A 19,213-nucleotide genomic window follows, 5' to 3' on the forward strand; every position below is an offset into this window, starting at 1 on the left:
TTCTGTTGTGTAGCCTACAACACATATGTACAAATACCCAACATAGGCCCAACATTGATTTTACGTTCTGCTGCCAACAGTGAAATTCAACAATCTGCCAACGAAGGCCCTTTAAGTGTTTTTGGTTGTGTAGCCTACAACACATATGTACCAACGTAGGCCCAACGAGATCGCATAATCTGTGGAAGCCACGCCCCCCAGTATTGCGTGGATTTCAAGAATCTCTGATAAAAAATCATGATTAATAAAAAAAAAAATTCTTACACAAGTTGTTATATTAAGTTTTTAATAACATCTATTTAAGATTGTAATAAGTGAACAACTATTATTGGCCCTACTTCCTACTGTTAAGTATAGCTTATAATTGCCTAAAATGTATTATAGCTTACAAAATAATATTAGCTATACCTACAAGTGTCATTAGTGATATAAGAATGATGGCTGTTGTTGTTCCTAATAAAAATAAATAAATAAATTCTGCGATTCGGCCGCTTACACCATCAATATTATCACGGAATCGTGATTATATTGATGGTGTAATTCATGCCATTAAGGTTATGAAAGAATCTCCGTGAATAATTTTAGTCCCATTATAAAAAAAACAAAATGTCAAAATCAACATGTGCGGTTATATGGCACAAGCACATCTTTTCACTATGGAAGAGCGCTGTGAGCTGTCTGATGCGTTAGCTAGGGATGGGCAAATGGAAAAAATATATCGATATATATCGTATCGATACTTTTCAAATGTATCGATATATATTTTTTAAAAATATCGATATTCCGATATATCGATATTTTTTGCTTAAGCCTCGAGCCTCGAGAAGGTTATCTATATAGTACGGAAGCACAGACTAATTAGAAATACTCGTATTACGGAAGCCCTAGAACAAATTTTTTTGTGATTACTAACAAGCAAATTTTTTGTGAGTAGCTACATTTTGATAAGACGAACAACATTTTTATTTTCGAAAAATCTCGAAAGTGGTAGCTAACAGAGATAGAAAGTATTTCATACTTTGACTTGATGGTCCTAAAATATGGATTGTTTTATTTGTAAGACAAGGTTTTAGGGTTCTGTAATCAACAAAACTTGGTTGACTACTGTACCCTAAAACGGAACCCTGACCAGCAGATTTTTTGTATAATATTTGTAGGTTAATAGTTATATAAATTAAAAGTAACCTTGTCCTTGTCCTTGACCTAAAATAAAAATGTTGTTCATCTTAAATATCAAAATGTAGCTATTCACAAAAAATTTGCTTGTTAGTAATCACAAAAAAATTGTTCTAGGGCTCCCTCACTAATACAAGCTGCAATTAAACCTTCCTGCCAAATTTTGATATATTTATTGATCCTTGTCAAAAATAAAAATACACGTATTTTTTCTTTTATAATCACTCAGTACTAAAATGTTGAGAAATGGCTTCCGAAAGTTATCCTAAAAAACACTACAACGGACACTACGGCCGGTATAAATAGTCAGTACTCAAGATGCATCTCGGTCTCAAGACACGGTTCAGGCTCTGTGATTGGTTGGCTGTCAAAATTTGGGCCAATCACAGAGCCGAACCGCGTCTTGAGACCGGGTCGCATCTTAAGTACTGACTATTTATACCGGCCTACGAGTCGCCCGCGCGTGACGTGCCCCCGCGCGCGCGCCTCGCCCCGCGTCACCCCCGATCACACCCACCGCCGCGAGTGAGCATTCTGCAACGATTTTAAATGGGATAAAATATGTCATTAACAAAAAAATAACACCCAATTTTTTTTGGTTAAATGGATTCTCCTAATGATACCTAAGCCCTGGAAAAATTTGGCAGGAAGGTTTAATTGCACCCTGTATAGTTGGCAATCTCAAAAATTATATAATAAAAAATGAAAATTCGAAGCGAAATATCGTTTTTGATATCCGAAAATAAATATCGAAAATCGATATATAAAAGAATAAAAAATCGCCGATATAATATATCGATTATTTTCTGAAAAAATATCGATATTTTGATATATATATTTTTTTTACCCAAGCCTAGCGTTAGCATTCTTTCTATTTTGTGCTCGTAGTGTTTGGATGCAGAAAAGAAAATACCTGTAATTTCATGGTTTCAAGAGGATAAAAAACGGAATATCTATTCCTAAAGTAAGTAGAAAGTAATATTTTTAAGATTAGCTACGTTTACAGTGTGTATCAAACAAAGAGAGATTATTGTATTAAGAAAGAAAGTAGGTAGTGAAAGAGAGACGCTAAGGCGGGGGACGCCGAACCGCCATGTTCTTTAAAATTTTCTAACAAAATCATGACAAAACCTCAAAAACTTATGTAAGGACCTAACTGAAATAAGTATTATACTTACGGGGTAGTCAATACAATAATATTATATAATATATCATATTAATCATTGTAATAGCCCGATTTACGTTCATTTCCCAAGATAGATAGGTACCTACTAGGTTAGGTAATTGGTTTACTCATTTCAGAAATGTATAGCGTCGTTGAATTTAGTGAGAATGACAGCGTCGCTATTGTGCGCTCGTCTTGGATTTCACCCACTAAGAAACATAGTGCTTGGCCTCCATTTAAAAATTCCGAAAAGATCAAGAAATGTCTTACGGGCACAATTTTAGATGATGACACGTGGAATGTTTTTGGAATTCGACGCATTTTTTATGTAACTGGTAAGTCAGTAATGTAATGATACTAGGTATGTAAGGGAGTTTTCTAAAGTCCCAAATACCTACCTTTGGATAAGTAAGCAGGCAAACAGACACAGTAGGTACCTAGCTCTGCTTCCATTTCTATTATAGATTTTCCATGAAATAAAATATGTTTTATTCGTATGATTTTAGATGACCTTCTCAGTGCTAGAAAGAAATGTAAAGAAGCCGAACTTAATTCCGAAGTAGAACTAGACATTAAGCTAAAAAGAAAACACAAAATAACTACAAGATATCTGTCAGTATCCAGTGAAGAAGAAGATGATGGCCATTGAATGAATTTTCCAAAACCACCAAAAGGCAAGTATTTTTGTTGATATCTAGTATATCAGTGTTCAATAGAGGGAACATTAATTTCCCCTATTGTGCCCCATCTACATAATGAAGCACTGATTGGGAAAACTAGTTAAGTACATGTTTATTTGTTACAGAGCCCGGCAGAAAACAAATAGCGGAGGAGACTGAGGCAGAGATGGATAACACTTAACAACACCACATCAATTTCCAGGTGTACTTGTACGACAAACTTCAGGTATTTCGACATCTTCTGTGGTTGCATCAAATGGTGAGCATTAATTTAATAAGACATTACATGAGGTCTCTCTTGTTGCTCGTGACTTCGGCCGCATAGAAACCCTTTTACATTAACACCATGGACACCAGTAAAAATAGCCTCTTTTTATCCCTGAGTGCCAAACTATCTCGATACCAAATTTCATCACAATTGGTTCAGCTGTTCGCTTTCCCTACTTTATTTATTTATATATAATAATTTTAATTATAATATTAGTAGGGAAAGCGCCTTATTTTAGAGAGACCAGGAGCTCTAAAATATGGTATTAATAATTTTATAAAACATCTAACCCTACCTTAATCCCTAACCGCCATTAACTCGTTGGCATATTGTGTAGTTACAAATAGTCACATAGATAGATAGATATAAGCTTTATCAGTAGGTAATGTTAATCGATATTTTTCACAATTTTAGCTGTGATTGCTTGACACCTTGCCAAACTCGAGGAAGGCATCAAGGAACTGCAATTAAACCAAAAAGAAATATTGGAAAGACTACGCTCTGGAGCAACTGCGACGGCTGTAGCTGTTGGTTATCAAGCCCTGTCCCTGCCAGAAGGAGTCAATTTACCATGCACCCAGATCGAAGAGATTAAAAAGATTGATGTCTGGCTAACAGTGGACGAAAATTACATGCTACTTGTAAGCTTTTTAATTATTTTTATAATGACTGACTACACTAGGCAGTACCTATTACGCTATTTATCTTTTGGCTGTCTGGAATGTATGTATGTGCAAGCACTATGTGCAAAATATTTTGTTGTAGGTTAACCACTTGAGCTATGTAGGCGGTAACAAAACATCAGCAATATTAAGGAGGATTCTTGAAAAACTGTTTTCAAACAAACTTGCGGAAATCTGTAATTGGTCAGGCAAAAATGGAAAACATAAGCTACAAGATCACCTTTTAATTAAAGTTGTTACTGGTAAGTAAGCCTCTTCTAAAAACGTAAGTAATATAACTACCTATATAAAGTTTAAATAACAGGTTACCTTTCTAACTCTGCTAACATATATGTATTAATTTTTTGGTTAAATATTGTATGTATAATTTTTTTATTTGAAGGACATTTGGTTTTGGTTGATTTGTAATGACTCATGACAATCTGTGAAAGAGTAACAGGTAAAAATAAGTATATTTTTTAGTTATTCTATTTATATGTATAACTACAAAAATATTTTAATTCTAACTATGATTATGATAATCACAAATAAAAATATTTGTTTTAATGAAAATTCTCCTGTGACTTATCTGGTTGCGGTTGGTCTGTTGTGTATGTAACCGTGTAATTTCTCTAATATAAATTTCTTGTATTTGCACCTGTGAGTCCACATCTGTACAACCCGCAATACCGTTTGTCTTTAATTTCAATTTCTTTTCTTTGCATCCTTGAATGCCATGACAGGTCTTATAAAAAATATTAAACAAAAGTTAACCAAATGAGAAGTGGACCAAATTTTTTTTGTAGTGGACCAAATGCGACTAAAGTCACATTTTGTAATGTTATCTAAACTTCGTTTTTTTTTAACATTAGAAAAGTTATACAAACTTTATTTGCTTTCCTTAAAAGAGGTATTCAATCGCGGTGACGTCGACAGTATTTGCAAAAAGCAAGGTTGTAGAGCTAACTTGTTTTTACAGTTAATTATTTAAGTTTGTAACTCTCTAATGTTAAATAAAATAGGGTATAGTAGGATAAAAGCGCGTCTAAAATCGATAAATTTGTTATTTTAGAAGCTCTCCGTCGGCACAAAGTCGCCGAAACGGCTACAGAAAACGAGATAAAGACCGTGGTTAGCAACTGGTTCCGCTTCTCCAAAGATAGAGATGGAGGTCGAGAAAGCAGACGCAGGACAATTGAGCCAACTTCTATCCAGCAATAATCAACGTTACACAGGGCTGTCAACTAGAAATAAGAAAAGACATTTAGCCTTAAAGATACAAGAAATATCTGTAGAGTTAAACGGGCTCAGTGGGGAAACTAGTCCACCTAATCAACCATATACTGTAGATGTCGGTAACAGTAATTTTACTCGTGAATCAAACTATACAAATAATATGCTCGGTGACAGTGACGATGACGTCACTATCAATGTTAATTTGCCAAACAGTCCCCTTCTGTTTGACACAAATGACAGTGTTTTAAAATCATTTCTAGTTTCTTGGTCTAAACGGTACAATATTTCACACTCCGCACTCAATCATCTACTGGAAGGATTGCAAGTATACCATCCAAGTTTGCCAAAAGATGCTCGCGTTTTGTTACAGACACCAAGGAGTATTAATGTTGTCCAATGTGCAGGAGGCTCGTATGTGTATTTTGGGCTTGAAAATCAGTTAAAAAAAAGAGCTTCTGCTGGTTTATGTTCAAATTACTATCCTGTGATGCAAAGAAAACTGTCACAATTTGGAAGTACTTTTTACATAACTATAACTCTTAATGTTGATGGTTTACCAGTGCATTCCAGTAGCAGCAATTCATTTTGGCCTATTTTAAGCATTTTAGATCAGTCCATTGATAAAGAACCAATTATTGTAGGAATTTATTATGGCTCTTCAAAACCTAACGATGCCAATGATTATCTTAGACCTTTTGTCGATGAATGTCTCCATTTAGAAAAGCATGGGTTGGTTGTTAATGGACAACATTATAACTTCCGAGTGAGTTGCATAATAGCAGATGCACCAGCGCGATCTTTTTTGAAAAGTATTAAGTCATTCAATTCACTGTATGGGTGTGAGAAATGCGAGCAAGAAGGTACATATCTGGGGAGGACTGTTTGGTTATACACATCAGATATGCGCCTTAGAACTGATGCTGGATTTTCAAATCAATTGTATGGCGACGAGCACCAGCAATCAAAAAGTATACTATCTGAACTTGATGTAGGGTTAATAACCCAAGTACCTTTAGATTACATGCACTTGGTGTGTCTGGGGGTTGTAAAAAAACTGATAAGGTGTTGGTTAGAAAATGGACCAAAAAAATGCAGAATGCCTGCTTCGAAAATAGGCGAAATATCAGAACGTTTACGGGTGATACGGGATAAATATCCCACTGAATTTTCCAGACATCCTAGACCTATCAATATGTTCAAATATTGGAAAGCTACGGAGTTCAGAGCTTTCATTTTGTATTTAGGCCCTGTTGTTTTACGTGGTGTGTTAAGCAAAACACTGTACGCGCATTTTCTTTTATTGCACTGTGCAATTTACATATTATGCACTGCAAATATTTGTAAACATGATGAATGGCGACAGTACGCCGGCGACTTGCTACATTGTTTTGTTCTATACATGTCAGATTTGTACAGCAACGAATTTCTTGTATATAACGTCCACAATCTGCTCCATTTTGCAGATGACGCATATAACTTTGGCCATCTTGATAACTTTTCGGCATTTCCCTTTGAGAATTTTATGTCTAAAATAAAGAACATGGTTCGTGGTCATAACATGCCATTAGAGCAGGTTGCTAAAAGAATGGGTGAGAATTGTAACTCTGAAAAAAAGAATATTACTAAAAGAAAACCTATTAAAGAACAAAATGGACAGATAAGAAAAATACATTACAATGATTACGTTATTGGTACCTCACAAAGAGAGAAAAATTCCTGTTTTGTTACTTCAAATGGTGATATTGTTATTGTTAAATCTATTGTGGAAACTGATGTAAGTTCCTATACTTTGAGGTGCAACTGCTTTGTAAACAAAACTGACTTTTACAAAGAACCCATTCATAGCAGCAAGTTGGGTATATATATGGTCAGTAATTGCGTACAAAGCGTGAATCTTAGTCCTTCTGATATAAGTAGAAAATGTTTACTACTGCCCAGTTTCAATAATGACGAACAATTCATCTGTTTCCCTTTCGTTAGCATGGTGTTGCACCACTAACAATACGGTTAGTGGTGCAACACCATGCAGCAAGAGATTGTAATGCATCAACATTACAATCTCTTGCTTACTTTCTGCTGTATCAGTTTGTTCATTTGTCTCCTGTCTGGCTAAAAAGGTATTATGCTAGGGTCACTTTCATTGACCAGTTGCAAATAAGAGATAATATTTTGTTTTTGCCTGTCCTATCTTCAGTGCCTTTATATCTCTAGGCGTCAGAGGAAATTATTCCTTTGGCCACTATTTGTTTAGTATGTCTACTTGGTTTAATTGTAGTTTATGACTTCGAAGTTTTTATACTTAGGCATAATAATTCAAATAAATTACTGTAACCATTATATTTTTTGTTTTTTTTTTTTAAATACATTTGTTTATGTGTGAGGCCAAGTTGTATTGTCAATCGACTATTAATTTAATTCGTAATGAAGCATTTTGTCAATTTATTTACTTTCTCTTTAATTGTATGTAGGACTAACGTAATGCTTATAATGTGGGGCCAACTTTATTTTCAGAACCATAGCCTCACTGCAGGTTAAAGGTTGGGTTACAATACAGAGCACAATACCGGACCACAGCATTTTGTATGGGATGACAGCAATGTCCGGTATTATGATCCAACCCTTAACCTGCAGTGGGAATATGGTTCTGAACATAAAGTTGGCCCCACATTATGAGCATTACGTTAGCCCTACATACAATTTCTTCGATAGGCCCTACGTCAATGAACAATGTTGGCCTTACACATATTAATTTTCAGTTGGCCCTTCGTTAAACCATATCTAGTAGGCCCTACGTGGGACTATGCAGAGTAAGCCCAACGTGGAACCATATCTAGTAGGCCCTACGTGGGACTATCCAGTAGGCCCAACGTGGAACCATATCTAGTAGGCCCTACGTGGGACTATCCAGTAGGCCCAACGTAGAACCATATCTAGTAGGCCCTACGTGGGACTATCCAGTAGGCCCAACGTAGAACCATATCTAGTAGGCCCAACGTAGAACCATATCTAGTAGGCCCAACGTAGAACCATATCTAGTAGGCCCAACGTAGAACCATATCTAGTAGGCCCAACGTAGAACCATATCTAGTAGGCCCTACGTAGAACCATATATAGTAGGCCCTACGTGGGACTGTCCAGTAGGCCCAACGTAGAACCATATCTAGTAGGCCCAACGAACCATATTATCTAGTAGGCCCTACGTGGGACTATCCAGTAGGCCCTACGTTAACCTAACAATGTTGGTCCTACACAAGTAAGCATGAAATATACCAACCGTAGGCCTTTTGACGGCCTTTATGTTGGCCCATTGTTGGCCAGCATCGTTGGCTGCTTTGCAATCAGGTGTGCCAAATCTAACTGTTGGCCAACCATGCGGCAGGCCCAACAAACTACCTTCATAAAATGCTACGTAGGCCCAACAAAAGAAAACAATGATGGGCCAACCATTAGGCCATCGTTGGCCGCCATCGTTGGCTGCTTTGCAATCAGGTGTGCCAAATCTAACTGTTGGCCAACCGAGCCAATAACCGAGGCCCAACCATGGACCAATGTAAATGTGCTATTAGGGTACTTACAACTACGTTCATATTATTATCTATACCAATTTCCTAGTGTCTCTACATCAGTGTTTTTTAAACCTTTGGGTCCCAAAGCTTCTGCAGGGGCGTCGCCAAAAGTCGAGAGAACCGTTTCAGTAAAAAAAAATAGCGATTAAAAATATTGAAATATCTAGTAGGAGGTTTTACACAAAAGGATATTATATTCATTAATATCTTTTTCTTTTTTATCGTCATACAAGTTGATAAAAAAGAAAAAGGTGGGGGGTTGCAAAATATATCTTCATACAACTGGGTCGCATCACAAAAAAGGTTTAAAAACACTGCTCTTAGTTCTTCAGTTGGTCTCAGTATGCTGATGCATTATGATGATTGTGACTAGGTAGTCACAATCATATGTATACCTATACACACCTATAATAATCTACCATCACACTGTGGAGGTAGATTATAGGTGTGTATAGGTATACACATCTATAATCTACCTCCACAGTGCACACTTTTTAGGGTTCCGTACCCAAAGGGTAAAAACGAGACTCTTCTACTAAGACTTCAACGTCGGTCCGTCTATCTGTCTTCAGGCTGTATCTCAATAACGTTAATAACTAGAGAGTGGAAATTTTCGCAGATTTTTGCTCGGTATAAATACTGGCAACAGGTACCTTATCCTACTAATATTATAAAGGCGAAAGTTTGTTTGGATGTATCGATGTATGGATGTGTGGATGTGTGGATGTATGGATGTTTGTTACTCTTTCACGCAAAAACTACTGAACGGAATTTAATGAAACTTTACAATAATATAGCTTATACATCAGAATAACACATAGGCTACAATTTTAACCGACTTTCAAAATGGGGGAGGTGTTATGTTCGTTTTCTTATGTTCAACGATTACTCCGCCGTTTGTTACCCGATTTTCAAAATTTTTCTTTTGGTATATAGGGTATCATCCCAATTTGGTATTATATTTACAAAAGTGGTGATCTGATGAAGGATCCATAAGTAATCGAGGGAACTCCTCAAAACTTATAGGGAAACATGTGGTGACTTCGGTTTCGTGAGAAGTATTCTAAGCATATGCTACCAACAAGTAAGATTTTGCACCGAGGTATACCTGGTATACAGTGGTTCGGAAGGTGCTGAGAGAACTCCTGATTCTTTATAGATACAAGTTTGGGAGTTTCGGCGTTGTTTTAAGAACAGAAAGCATAATATGCTACTATGCAAATTACATTCATCATCATCATCATCATCATCACTACGATATTATACCATTTCATAGTCTTTTAGATCGAGACTCGAGTTTGTCAAGCAATAATAAAAAAAAATCTATACCTACCTAATATTGTAAACCTGAAGAGTATGTTTGCTTGAACGCGTCAATCTCAGGAACTACAGGTCCGATTTAAAAACTTATCTCAGTGTTAGATAGATCATTTATCGAGTAAGACTACAGGCTATATTATATTATCACGCTAAGACTAATACGACCGAAGAAACTTAGGAAAATGTGGGAAAAACGGGGGAAATATTTTTTATGGGAAAATGTACCGTTTCTGTAAAATTCCTAATTTACGCGAGCGAAGCCGCGCGGGACATCTAGTATAATATATGGCACTTGAAATGTTCAAAAAAGACTCAGGTGTATTTATACTTCAATAATAATAAATAGGTAATAATAAAATTAAAATAAAATCTATATCTTATATATAAAAATAGATTTTCAAATGTCGTCTGCTTACTGGTCAAACATGATACGAGTAAGTGGACATTTTGCCAAAATGAGATATTGAGGTTTGAAAGTTCAGCTTGATATTTTAGTATAATTTAATTTAAATGTATATAAGTATATTTTTTAAATGTCATTTAATAGATAAAATATTCAACTTTCTTTGTGTGTATCTGAAGTAAGAGTACTAATAGAAATCAAACCTTTATTTGCCACTAAATTTTAGTAATTTTAATGAAAATGTGAAGTTATTGGTAATATTCGAATATTAACTATTAAAATAATGTGAATATAGAATGAATTTAGGTAATAATCGAGGAAAGCTCTGTATTTACTTGATTTTACCTGTAAGATTTAAAAGAAACTATGTACTTATTATAACATTATTCATACAGTTAAGTTTAAATCCTTTAAAGTGTTTTTGAAATAAAAAAACAACTTCCAAGTATCTGAATAGACAACATTTATTACCGTGTCGATATCAAAACTAAAAAGGTAAGTAATAATGGTAAGTAGGTACAAAATTATGACTTTTTTATTCTTCTGCAGACTCTTCATCAACTGCGGGTTCTGGCAGTCTCTCAGGCCTATCAATATCAGATAGAGATGATATTCTTCGGGGATAACACCTTTCTGACACAACGTCATGAGGTCGCTTTTCTTCTGTTTAGTTATGGGCAAGGTCTTAGAATAAAGCTGTTTAAGCTGTACTTGGGGTGGGAATTCATGCAATTGTTCATTGTTTTTACGCCTTTTTGGTCTGTTACTTGACTTGTTTGCATTGTGTTAGTCGCGCTAAAACTCGAAAACGGCTGAACGGATTGGGCTGATTTTAGTCTTAAAATATTCGTAGAAGTCCAGGGAAGGTTTTAAAGTGACACGAAGGTCACCGGGACAGCTATATTATATAAAAATGGATTTTCAAATGTGTTAGTCGCGCTAAAACTCGAAAACGGCTGAACGGATTGGGCTGATTTTAGTCTTAAAATACCTATTCGTAGAAGTCCAGGGAAGGTTTTAAAGTGACACGAAGGTCACCGGGACAGCTATATTATACAGTGTGTAACAAAAATAAGTGATAATACTGTAGGGTGTGTATGTATTCCTTGTAGAGATTTTACTGTGAAAGTAGCAGCGCTGAAAGACGAAAAAATTTTTTCACTTTTGTATGGGCAAGTTCCCGAGCGTCACGAGTTTCCCCATACAAAGAAGAAAAAAAAATTTGGTCTTTCAGCGCTGCTACTTTCACAGTGAGCTCTCTACAAGGAACACGTACACACCCTAAAGTATTATCACTTATTTTTGTTACACCCTGTATAAAAATGGATTTTCAAATGTGTTAGTCGCGCTAAAACTCGAAAACGGCTGGACGGATTGGGCTGATTTTAGTCTTAAAATATTCGTAGAAGTCCAGGGAAGGTTTTAAAGTGACACAAAGTTCACCGGGACAGCCAGTAAACAATAAAAAAAACACAATTTAGGCAAGAATTGTGTTTTTTTATTGTTTACTAGCTGTCCCGGTGAACTTTTTGCTCCATAATGGTACGGAACCCTTCGTGCGCGAGTTCAACTCGCACTCGGCCGATTTTTTAACGTCTGTGATCAGGAGGTGTGGTTACGGTCGCGGTAGCCCATTTGTTTCAAACAATACGAAGTGTAGTATATGTTTAGAACTTTAGAACAACCATGTCATCTAGGTAACTGGTAACTGGTAATTTTTAAATCGTGACACACGGAAGAAGCCTCAAGATAATTATGCGCCGACATCAGTCTCAGAAACGTGTGTAGAATAAATTGCTATAGCAATTAAATTGATCGATAAAAATACACAATCTAGTATCGATTGTGCAATGGATGTCAACAATAACGGATTGGCATCGTTCGGAGACAATGGGATTATTATAGGCGTCTTAAGATCAAACCGGGGGTAGAAAGAAAGTAGTTCTTAGGTCCAGGGTGGTGAGCAAAAATCTTTTCGTAGATAGAAGATCTAGAAGAAGAGTATAGAATCGCCGATAAAAATTTCTGGAATTGACATATTCGTTAATATGACGTTGACTTTCGACTCGTCTTATGTCAATTCCATACATTTTGATCGGCGATTCTATAACGAAGCGAAAACGAAAAAGTTTCGGCTAAATGGCCAGGTTACTTAAATTAGGGTTAGACTACCCTAATTTAAGTAACCTAGATCTAACACAAATTTCCATACTAATTTTAAAAGTGCTAAAGTGCGACCAAACCGCTGAGCCAATTTTGCTGAAATTTGGTATGAAGATACTTTGAGTCCCGGGAAAGGATATAGGATACTTTTCCTTTCTGAAAAATGTACGGTTCCCCTGCGATAAACGAATTTTGGTGCAGCGAAGTTACGGGCGTCATCTGATAAAATTAATTAATTCTGCGCCACATAGAGACGAACATTAAAATTGTTTATATCAAGATAATGGCTTATAATCTTTATTTAAGGTCCTCCCCTGAGCAAACAACCTTGACCATACATTTTCCGCGTTGCCGAGATCGCGCCAAATCCTATTTTTTTTTTACTTATCTTAGTTCAAAATTGACCTAAAAAAATTCAAACGTCCAGTATGTAGTTAATGAAATTGTCGATCTATTGGCGTGTGTTTTAAATAACCGTAATTTAAAATACTAAGGAGATGCTGAATGCATGCTTAAATTTAAGTGAATTTGTATTACTTTGGAAGCTAATATCATGATTCATGAGTATAAAAAACAAAAATAAGAAATTAATAACTATGAAATGAACGTTCAAATACTGTAGATTATTGCTGTATTTTTATTATAATTTTGTAGCTTTCAAATTATTAGTTAAGGCTTTAAAAACGGTAAATTACGGCACCTCCGTAGGGGGAGCGTCTTAATTACGAATAAGTTATTAATATTCGTCTCTGAGTGCGGTAGTTAAACTTGGTTTAATGCAAAGTGTTTTGGAGGTTCTCTCAATTTATTTCCATGATTAAAATTGTAATTAATTAAGTAAGTTTGGAAACAACCTAATGCCTTCGAAGGACATGTAACAGATATTCTTTCATATTGCCGCTGGTTCTTTACAGTTAATTAATTGCGTACTCCGTGTGAACGCCAAAACGACAATTAGTTATGTTGTTTTAATTGATTTTAATTATAGTTTAAGGAAGTATTGTGTGTAATGAAGCCCTAAATTAAACAATGTATACCTAATAACAAGTCTTTAAGATAAATAAAAATAATATCTAGAAAAACAGTATTTAAAAAGGCTGCGTTCCAGATGACGTTAATTTTGACCAAAACGCTCAAAACGTCCCCTTCTGCCGTTCCCTTTGGCGACCGGGGTCGTTTTGATAGCGGCTATGACGTCACTCATGACGTCATCATTTTCGCTCAAAACGACCCTTGACGAAGATGGGTCAAAGCATGGTCAAAGTGGGCGTTCTAGTTTTTTTTAAATTTTAACGTAACTATATCGCGAAAGCCATGTTTGGAAAGTTTTCAGGAGAGAGTAGAGACAAAAAAACTTTATATTATTTCATTACAAATAATATTTTAATTAAATAAATTAAATAACATCTCATATCTCTCCTATACCTGTTGACTTACTCGTATTTGACTAAGCATTAAGCGGTATTGTTACCTAACGTTTATATGTATATTGTGACAATAGTCAATATTCAAAGTATGTGGTTTTGTTATTAAAATATGATTCAATGTGAAAACTCAAATATAATAAAAGTTTAACTATATTAAAATATGATTACTTAAGTAAGTAAAAAAATGTAATACTAAAAACGAAACAAATATAATATTATGTACCTACATATTTTATTAAAATAAATGTTACTATAAACAATAAAATTACTTTTATTTACGACTTGAAGAAAAGGATCGTAATATCCAAGTTCGGTTCAATGTACCTATGTATAAAAAAATATAGTTCTTTTTTTAAACTTTTCTCAAAACGCTCAAAACGATCCATAATCCGTTCCACTTGGGTTTGTATAACTGACGCTCACAAGCTAGTGGAACGGGAAAAACTACGGTCTTGAGATGGTCTTGAGCGTGAGCATTTCTAACGTCATTTGGAACGCGGGGAAAATGTTACATTTTGCTCAAAACATAGATAACCCAAAAAGAACACAGGCAAAATCTTGGATTCTTTATTTTTTATAACCCTTATAGTGATGAACATGACTAGTGATTGGACAGCTCTAGTCATTGGACAGAGCACAAAAACACTATAATATTTACTAAGGTTGCTTTAAAAACTACCTGTTTTTCTTTAAAATCAGGCGTTCTTTTACTTTAAAAACAGGCAACTTTTAAAGCAACATTAATAAATATTGTGTTTTTGTGCTTTTTCCAATGACTGGTACTGTCCAATCTACTAGTCATTTACCCTAATCCTTTTTATATTCAGCGCATTACACGTGATTATGAAGGCGAAAGATTGGAAGTGTGTATTTTTGTTACTATAATTGGTACTTACGGATTTAACTCAAATTAAGTTTTAGCCTCTAGATTTTATATATTAATATTTAATAGTTAGGTTTAGACTCTAAACTTACGCAAACTCTAAATTTTATCCCGAAAATATAGAGTATTTTCAGGAATACAGCCTTTCAGATCTAAAAAGACCTACACACCCATATACTGATAATGATGAAGAGTCTTGGACTAATTTTAAAATCTTACCTCAGACACAATAGAATTGTTGTGTTCATAAATCCACTCGTTGCATTCCTCCACCGTCGCTGTGAAAGTCTCGTTCGAGCAGGTTCCATTTTCAAAATACTTTTCCTTATTTAAAACAGGCCGGTAGCATCTGGCGTCGATGTCTTTTGGCCAGTATTCTGGAATTTCTACTGATAATGTACTGTCATGTATGTCGCATTCTGGGACTCGGCACCTGAAAAAAAATCGGCAAAGTGCGAGTCAGACTCGCGCACGAAGGGTTCCGTGCCGTTATAGAGCGAAAGTAGGAAAAAAATAGTGTCTTTTGTATGGGAGCCCCCCTTAATAATTAAGTTTTTATTTTATTTAAGTAAGTTTTATTATTAAATATTAAAGTACACATTAAGTATATACTTAACTAAGGATTTTGTGAATATTTAAAGTCGCTGGCCCCGGGCAACAAAGCGGTAAACGCCGGTTACGCCCTTTTTAATGTTATTTGATTTTTGGCTTCTCTATCACCCCTATTTATTTCATATTTTTAAAATAATATTTTGGGTATAATAAATGGGTATAATAAATGAAACATAACTAAAAAGCCGGTGAAGATACGATACAACTAAGCTTTCGCTGTAAGATTCCCCAGAAGAACGGAGTAATCGGCTGGTACTCTGGTACTGCTGTAGATATACAAACTACTGAAGCCAGTGAATTCAGACGGTTGTTCTATCGTTTTCCACTGAACTTTCAGTCATGGAAAGATTTGAAACACCAATTTATTTGCGTTGTCAGACGTTTAACGAGCCGATTATTGAACTGATTGTAATGAACTGTATGCCGAACCAATTGTCCTTTGATACACACAATCAGACAGAGTCTGGGGCCCAATTCTCATACTATTTTGATTCAATTCGAACCGAGATTCGAGTTGCGAAAATCGAGTCATTGAGGAGACAAACATTTCTAAGTCGGATAACCGGTTAAGGAAAAGCCATGTTTGCTATTTTCGAAATAAAATCGGCCAAGTGCGAGTCGGACTCGCGCGGGAAGATATTCGTACCGTTATAGAGCATTATACAGGGTGTAACAAAAACAAGTGATAATACTTTAGGGTGTATACGTGTTCCCTGTAGAGATTTCACTGTGAAAGTAGCAGCGCTGAAAGACCAAATTTTTTTTCACTTTTGTATGGGCAAGGGCCCGAGCGTCACGAGTTTCCCCATACAAAAGTGAAAAAATTTTTTGGTCTTTCAGCGCTGCCACTTTGACAGAGAACTCTCTACAGGGAACACATACACACCCTAAATTATTATCACTTGTTTTTGTTACACCCTGTAGAAATAAGCCAAAAGTTGTGTTTTTATATGCGGCTATCTTAAATATTTATTTTATTTTAATTTTATTAGTAACTTATTAAAGTATAATTATTATTATTGAGGATTTTGTGAAAATTTGAAGTGCCTACCAGCTGTTTCCATTATTGATATCAAGCAAAAATTCGGAAAAAAATCACGTTTGTTGTATGGGAATTGAGAACCTCCTTAAATATTTTTTTTTGTTTTTAGTAAGTATTTGTTGTTAAAGTTCAGAAGTTTAGCTATAGTGGTTCTTGAGATACAGCCTGGAGACAGACATACAGTTAATGAAGTCTTACTAATAGGGTCCTGTTTTTACCCTCTGAGTACGAAACCCTAAAAAGGGGTTGAACAAAAATAAGGAATGAAAATTGATAAATGGTTTAACAAAAAGAATACGTTGAAAATTAACAAGTTTTGAAAATCTAGGGGACAGGGGTGAAACCACCAAAGGGTGAAACCACGACAAAGGGTGAACCCATTGACGTATGAAACTGGTTTTTTTTTAAATTACATATATAAAAGCAGTTATAAACTTACCGGTGATCGACATCTTCGGCGACGAAAATGTAATTAACATTCATCATAGACACTATCATAATTGGCACACATATTATAAAATACTGGTACATCTGATATCTTCCGAACTTTAACAAATCCACTAATTCCATATTGGTAGTCATTTCGTTTAATTAAAAAAAAAAAAACGTATTTTCTTATAATACTTATATAAAAAGTTTTAATAAAACTTTTATTCAGTTAAAATAAAAGTTTATATTTTAAATAAAGCCTCTGATTCCACGATGACATGGACACTGGACAGTAGTCTCGCATGCGCATGTCAACAGTTGTTTGAAACTTGAAACAGTGTCGCGCAAATGTATGGTTCTACTGCACATGTACACTCGACCGCGTGAACGGGTATTTATTCAATTTTATTTTTTTCGTTATAAAACCAGGGGCAAACGAGCAAACGGGTCACCTGATGGAAGGTAACTTTTGTCGCCCATGGACACTCGCAGCATCAGAAGAGTTGCAGGTTACTAAAGTAGCTGTTGTGAATGTCAGACGTGTTCTAAGGCTGGCCGTTTTCCGTGCTCGATTTTGCACATGTTAGGCTTTTCCGAATGGAACGAATTCCGCACGTTCGTTTCAAGTGCAAGCCGACGCGCGGCGTTTCTGCGCGTGAGAAAAACATACGTTTGCTTTGCCTCACTCTCAGTCTCACGGCATTCCAAATCGTAATTCCACATTAGGAAATCGAATACAGAAAACGTGCGTATGCGGCCAGCCTTATCTATGCATTGTTAAAGGCAATTACTATTATTGATAGTAAATTGTTGATGTCAAAAAACATTGTTCATAATATTTTTATCTTCTTCATTCAGTGGAAGTACCTACTATAAGAGAAGTTGATTCATAGGCAGATGGGGGACCTAGGCTAAGAACTCACGGCGCGGTTTTTTTCCGTAGGGCGTTGTGTAGAGGCTTGGGGGGTGATTTATTTCATCAGGATGCATTTTAAATTGAAACAATGGGGGCGCTAAAATGCATTTTAAATTGAAACAATGGGGGCGCTAAAATATAATTTGTTCTTAAAGTGGGCGGTAGACAAAATAAGTTTGGGAACCTCTGATTTATATGAACCGTTTCGACGCACTTTTGACTCTCCTATAGCTTAGTGCCTATTGCGAGTGCAAATATAAAATTATACCTACGTAATTATAATATACAAGTACTTAAGCAGTAAGTATATCTCAATTTCAAAGATATGGCTTCGGTAGATTGTGTAAAAATAATTGGCCAAATAGTATTTTATTCAATAAGCTATACAGTGTGAATACATGATAATATTAAATTTTTATTTATTTGTTAAAAAAATGTATGATAAAAGCATTATTTCAAAATAATATTAGCTCGATGCACTCCTTCACCATATAAACTATAACTGTGCAAAATTTCATTCACCTACGTTTCCCCATTTTTCGTCAAAAGGGTTAAGTACAAAGTTTTTGGCTCACGTATTAATCTATAGATTTCCCCCGTTTTTTCCACATTTTCATTTATTTCTTCGCTCTTATTAGTCTTAGCGTGATAAAATATATCCTATAGCCTTTCTCGATAAATGGGCTACCTAACACTGAAAGATTTTTTTTAAATCGGACCAGTAGTTCCTGTGATTAGCGCGTTCAAATAAGCCCTTTCGTATAATATCCCCCGTTTTTTCCACATTTTTCTCTATTTCTTAGTTCCTATTAGTCTGAGTGTGATAAAATATAGCTTGTAGCCTACCTCGATGAATGGGCTATCTAACATTGAAAGAATTTTTCAAATCGGATAAGTAGTTCCTGAGATTAGCGCGTTCAAACAAACAAACAAACAAACAAACAAACTCTTCCCAATTATAATATTATAGTATAGATTAATTTTATTTGGTGTTTAGTATTTGTTGTAAAATACGTGCTCCCACGTCTAAGAGCGCGTTCAGACGTGCGCGTGCTCTGCGCGTGTTCTACTATAGCATATTGGAAAACACGCGCGCGGCACGCGCTGAACCTGCGCAGAACCTGCGCGCAGGCTGCGCGCGTGTTTTGCCATACGCTATAGTAGAATACGCGCACGTCTGAACGCGCCCTTAAGCCGTGGAAGCACGTATGCGCGGAAATTACAGAGTTGCGGGAAAATTAGGAGGGGGGGGGGGGGGGGCGGTG

The 19,213-nt window shown here is 35.7% G+C and overlaps 1 protein-coding gene and 1 long non-coding RNA gene across 2 annotated transcripts in view; one reads left to right on the forward strand and one right to left on the reverse strand.

Annotated features, from left to right (window-relative positions):
• LOC121733713 (organic cation transporter protein-like) overlaps positions 1 to 17,219 on the reverse strand; it is a 37,198-nt gene extending 19,979 nt beyond the window's left edge. The window contains exons 1-2 of the mRNA XM_042124062.1: positions 17,043 to 17,219; positions 15,169 to 15,382 (exon numbers count right to left, since the gene is read on the reverse strand). Of these exons, the coding sequence (XP_041979996.1) occupies positions 15,169 to 15,382; positions 17,043 to 17,185 (357 nt within the window). The 5' untranslated portion in view covers positions 17,186 to 17,219. The remainder of the gene's footprint in view (positions 1 to 15,168; positions 15,383 to 17,042) is intronic.
• On the forward strand, positions 3,723 to 5,662 carry LOC121733718. Its single transcript, XR_006036599.1, has 3 exons — positions 3,723 to 3,930; positions 4,055 to 4,214; positions 5,024 to 5,662. It is a non-coding gene; the product is annotated as an uncharacterized LOC121733718 (long non-coding RNA).
• Positions 17,220 to 19,213: the final 1,994 nt, after the last annotated feature.

The sequence above is a fragment of the Aricia agestis genome, chromosome 14 (assembly GCF_905147365.1).
Source record: "Aricia agestis chromosome 14, ilAriAges1.1, whole genome shotgun sequence".
In the NCBI taxonomy this organism is placed as follows: domain Eukaryota; kingdom Metazoa; phylum Arthropoda; class Insecta; order Lepidoptera; family Lycaenidae; genus Aricia; species Aricia agestis.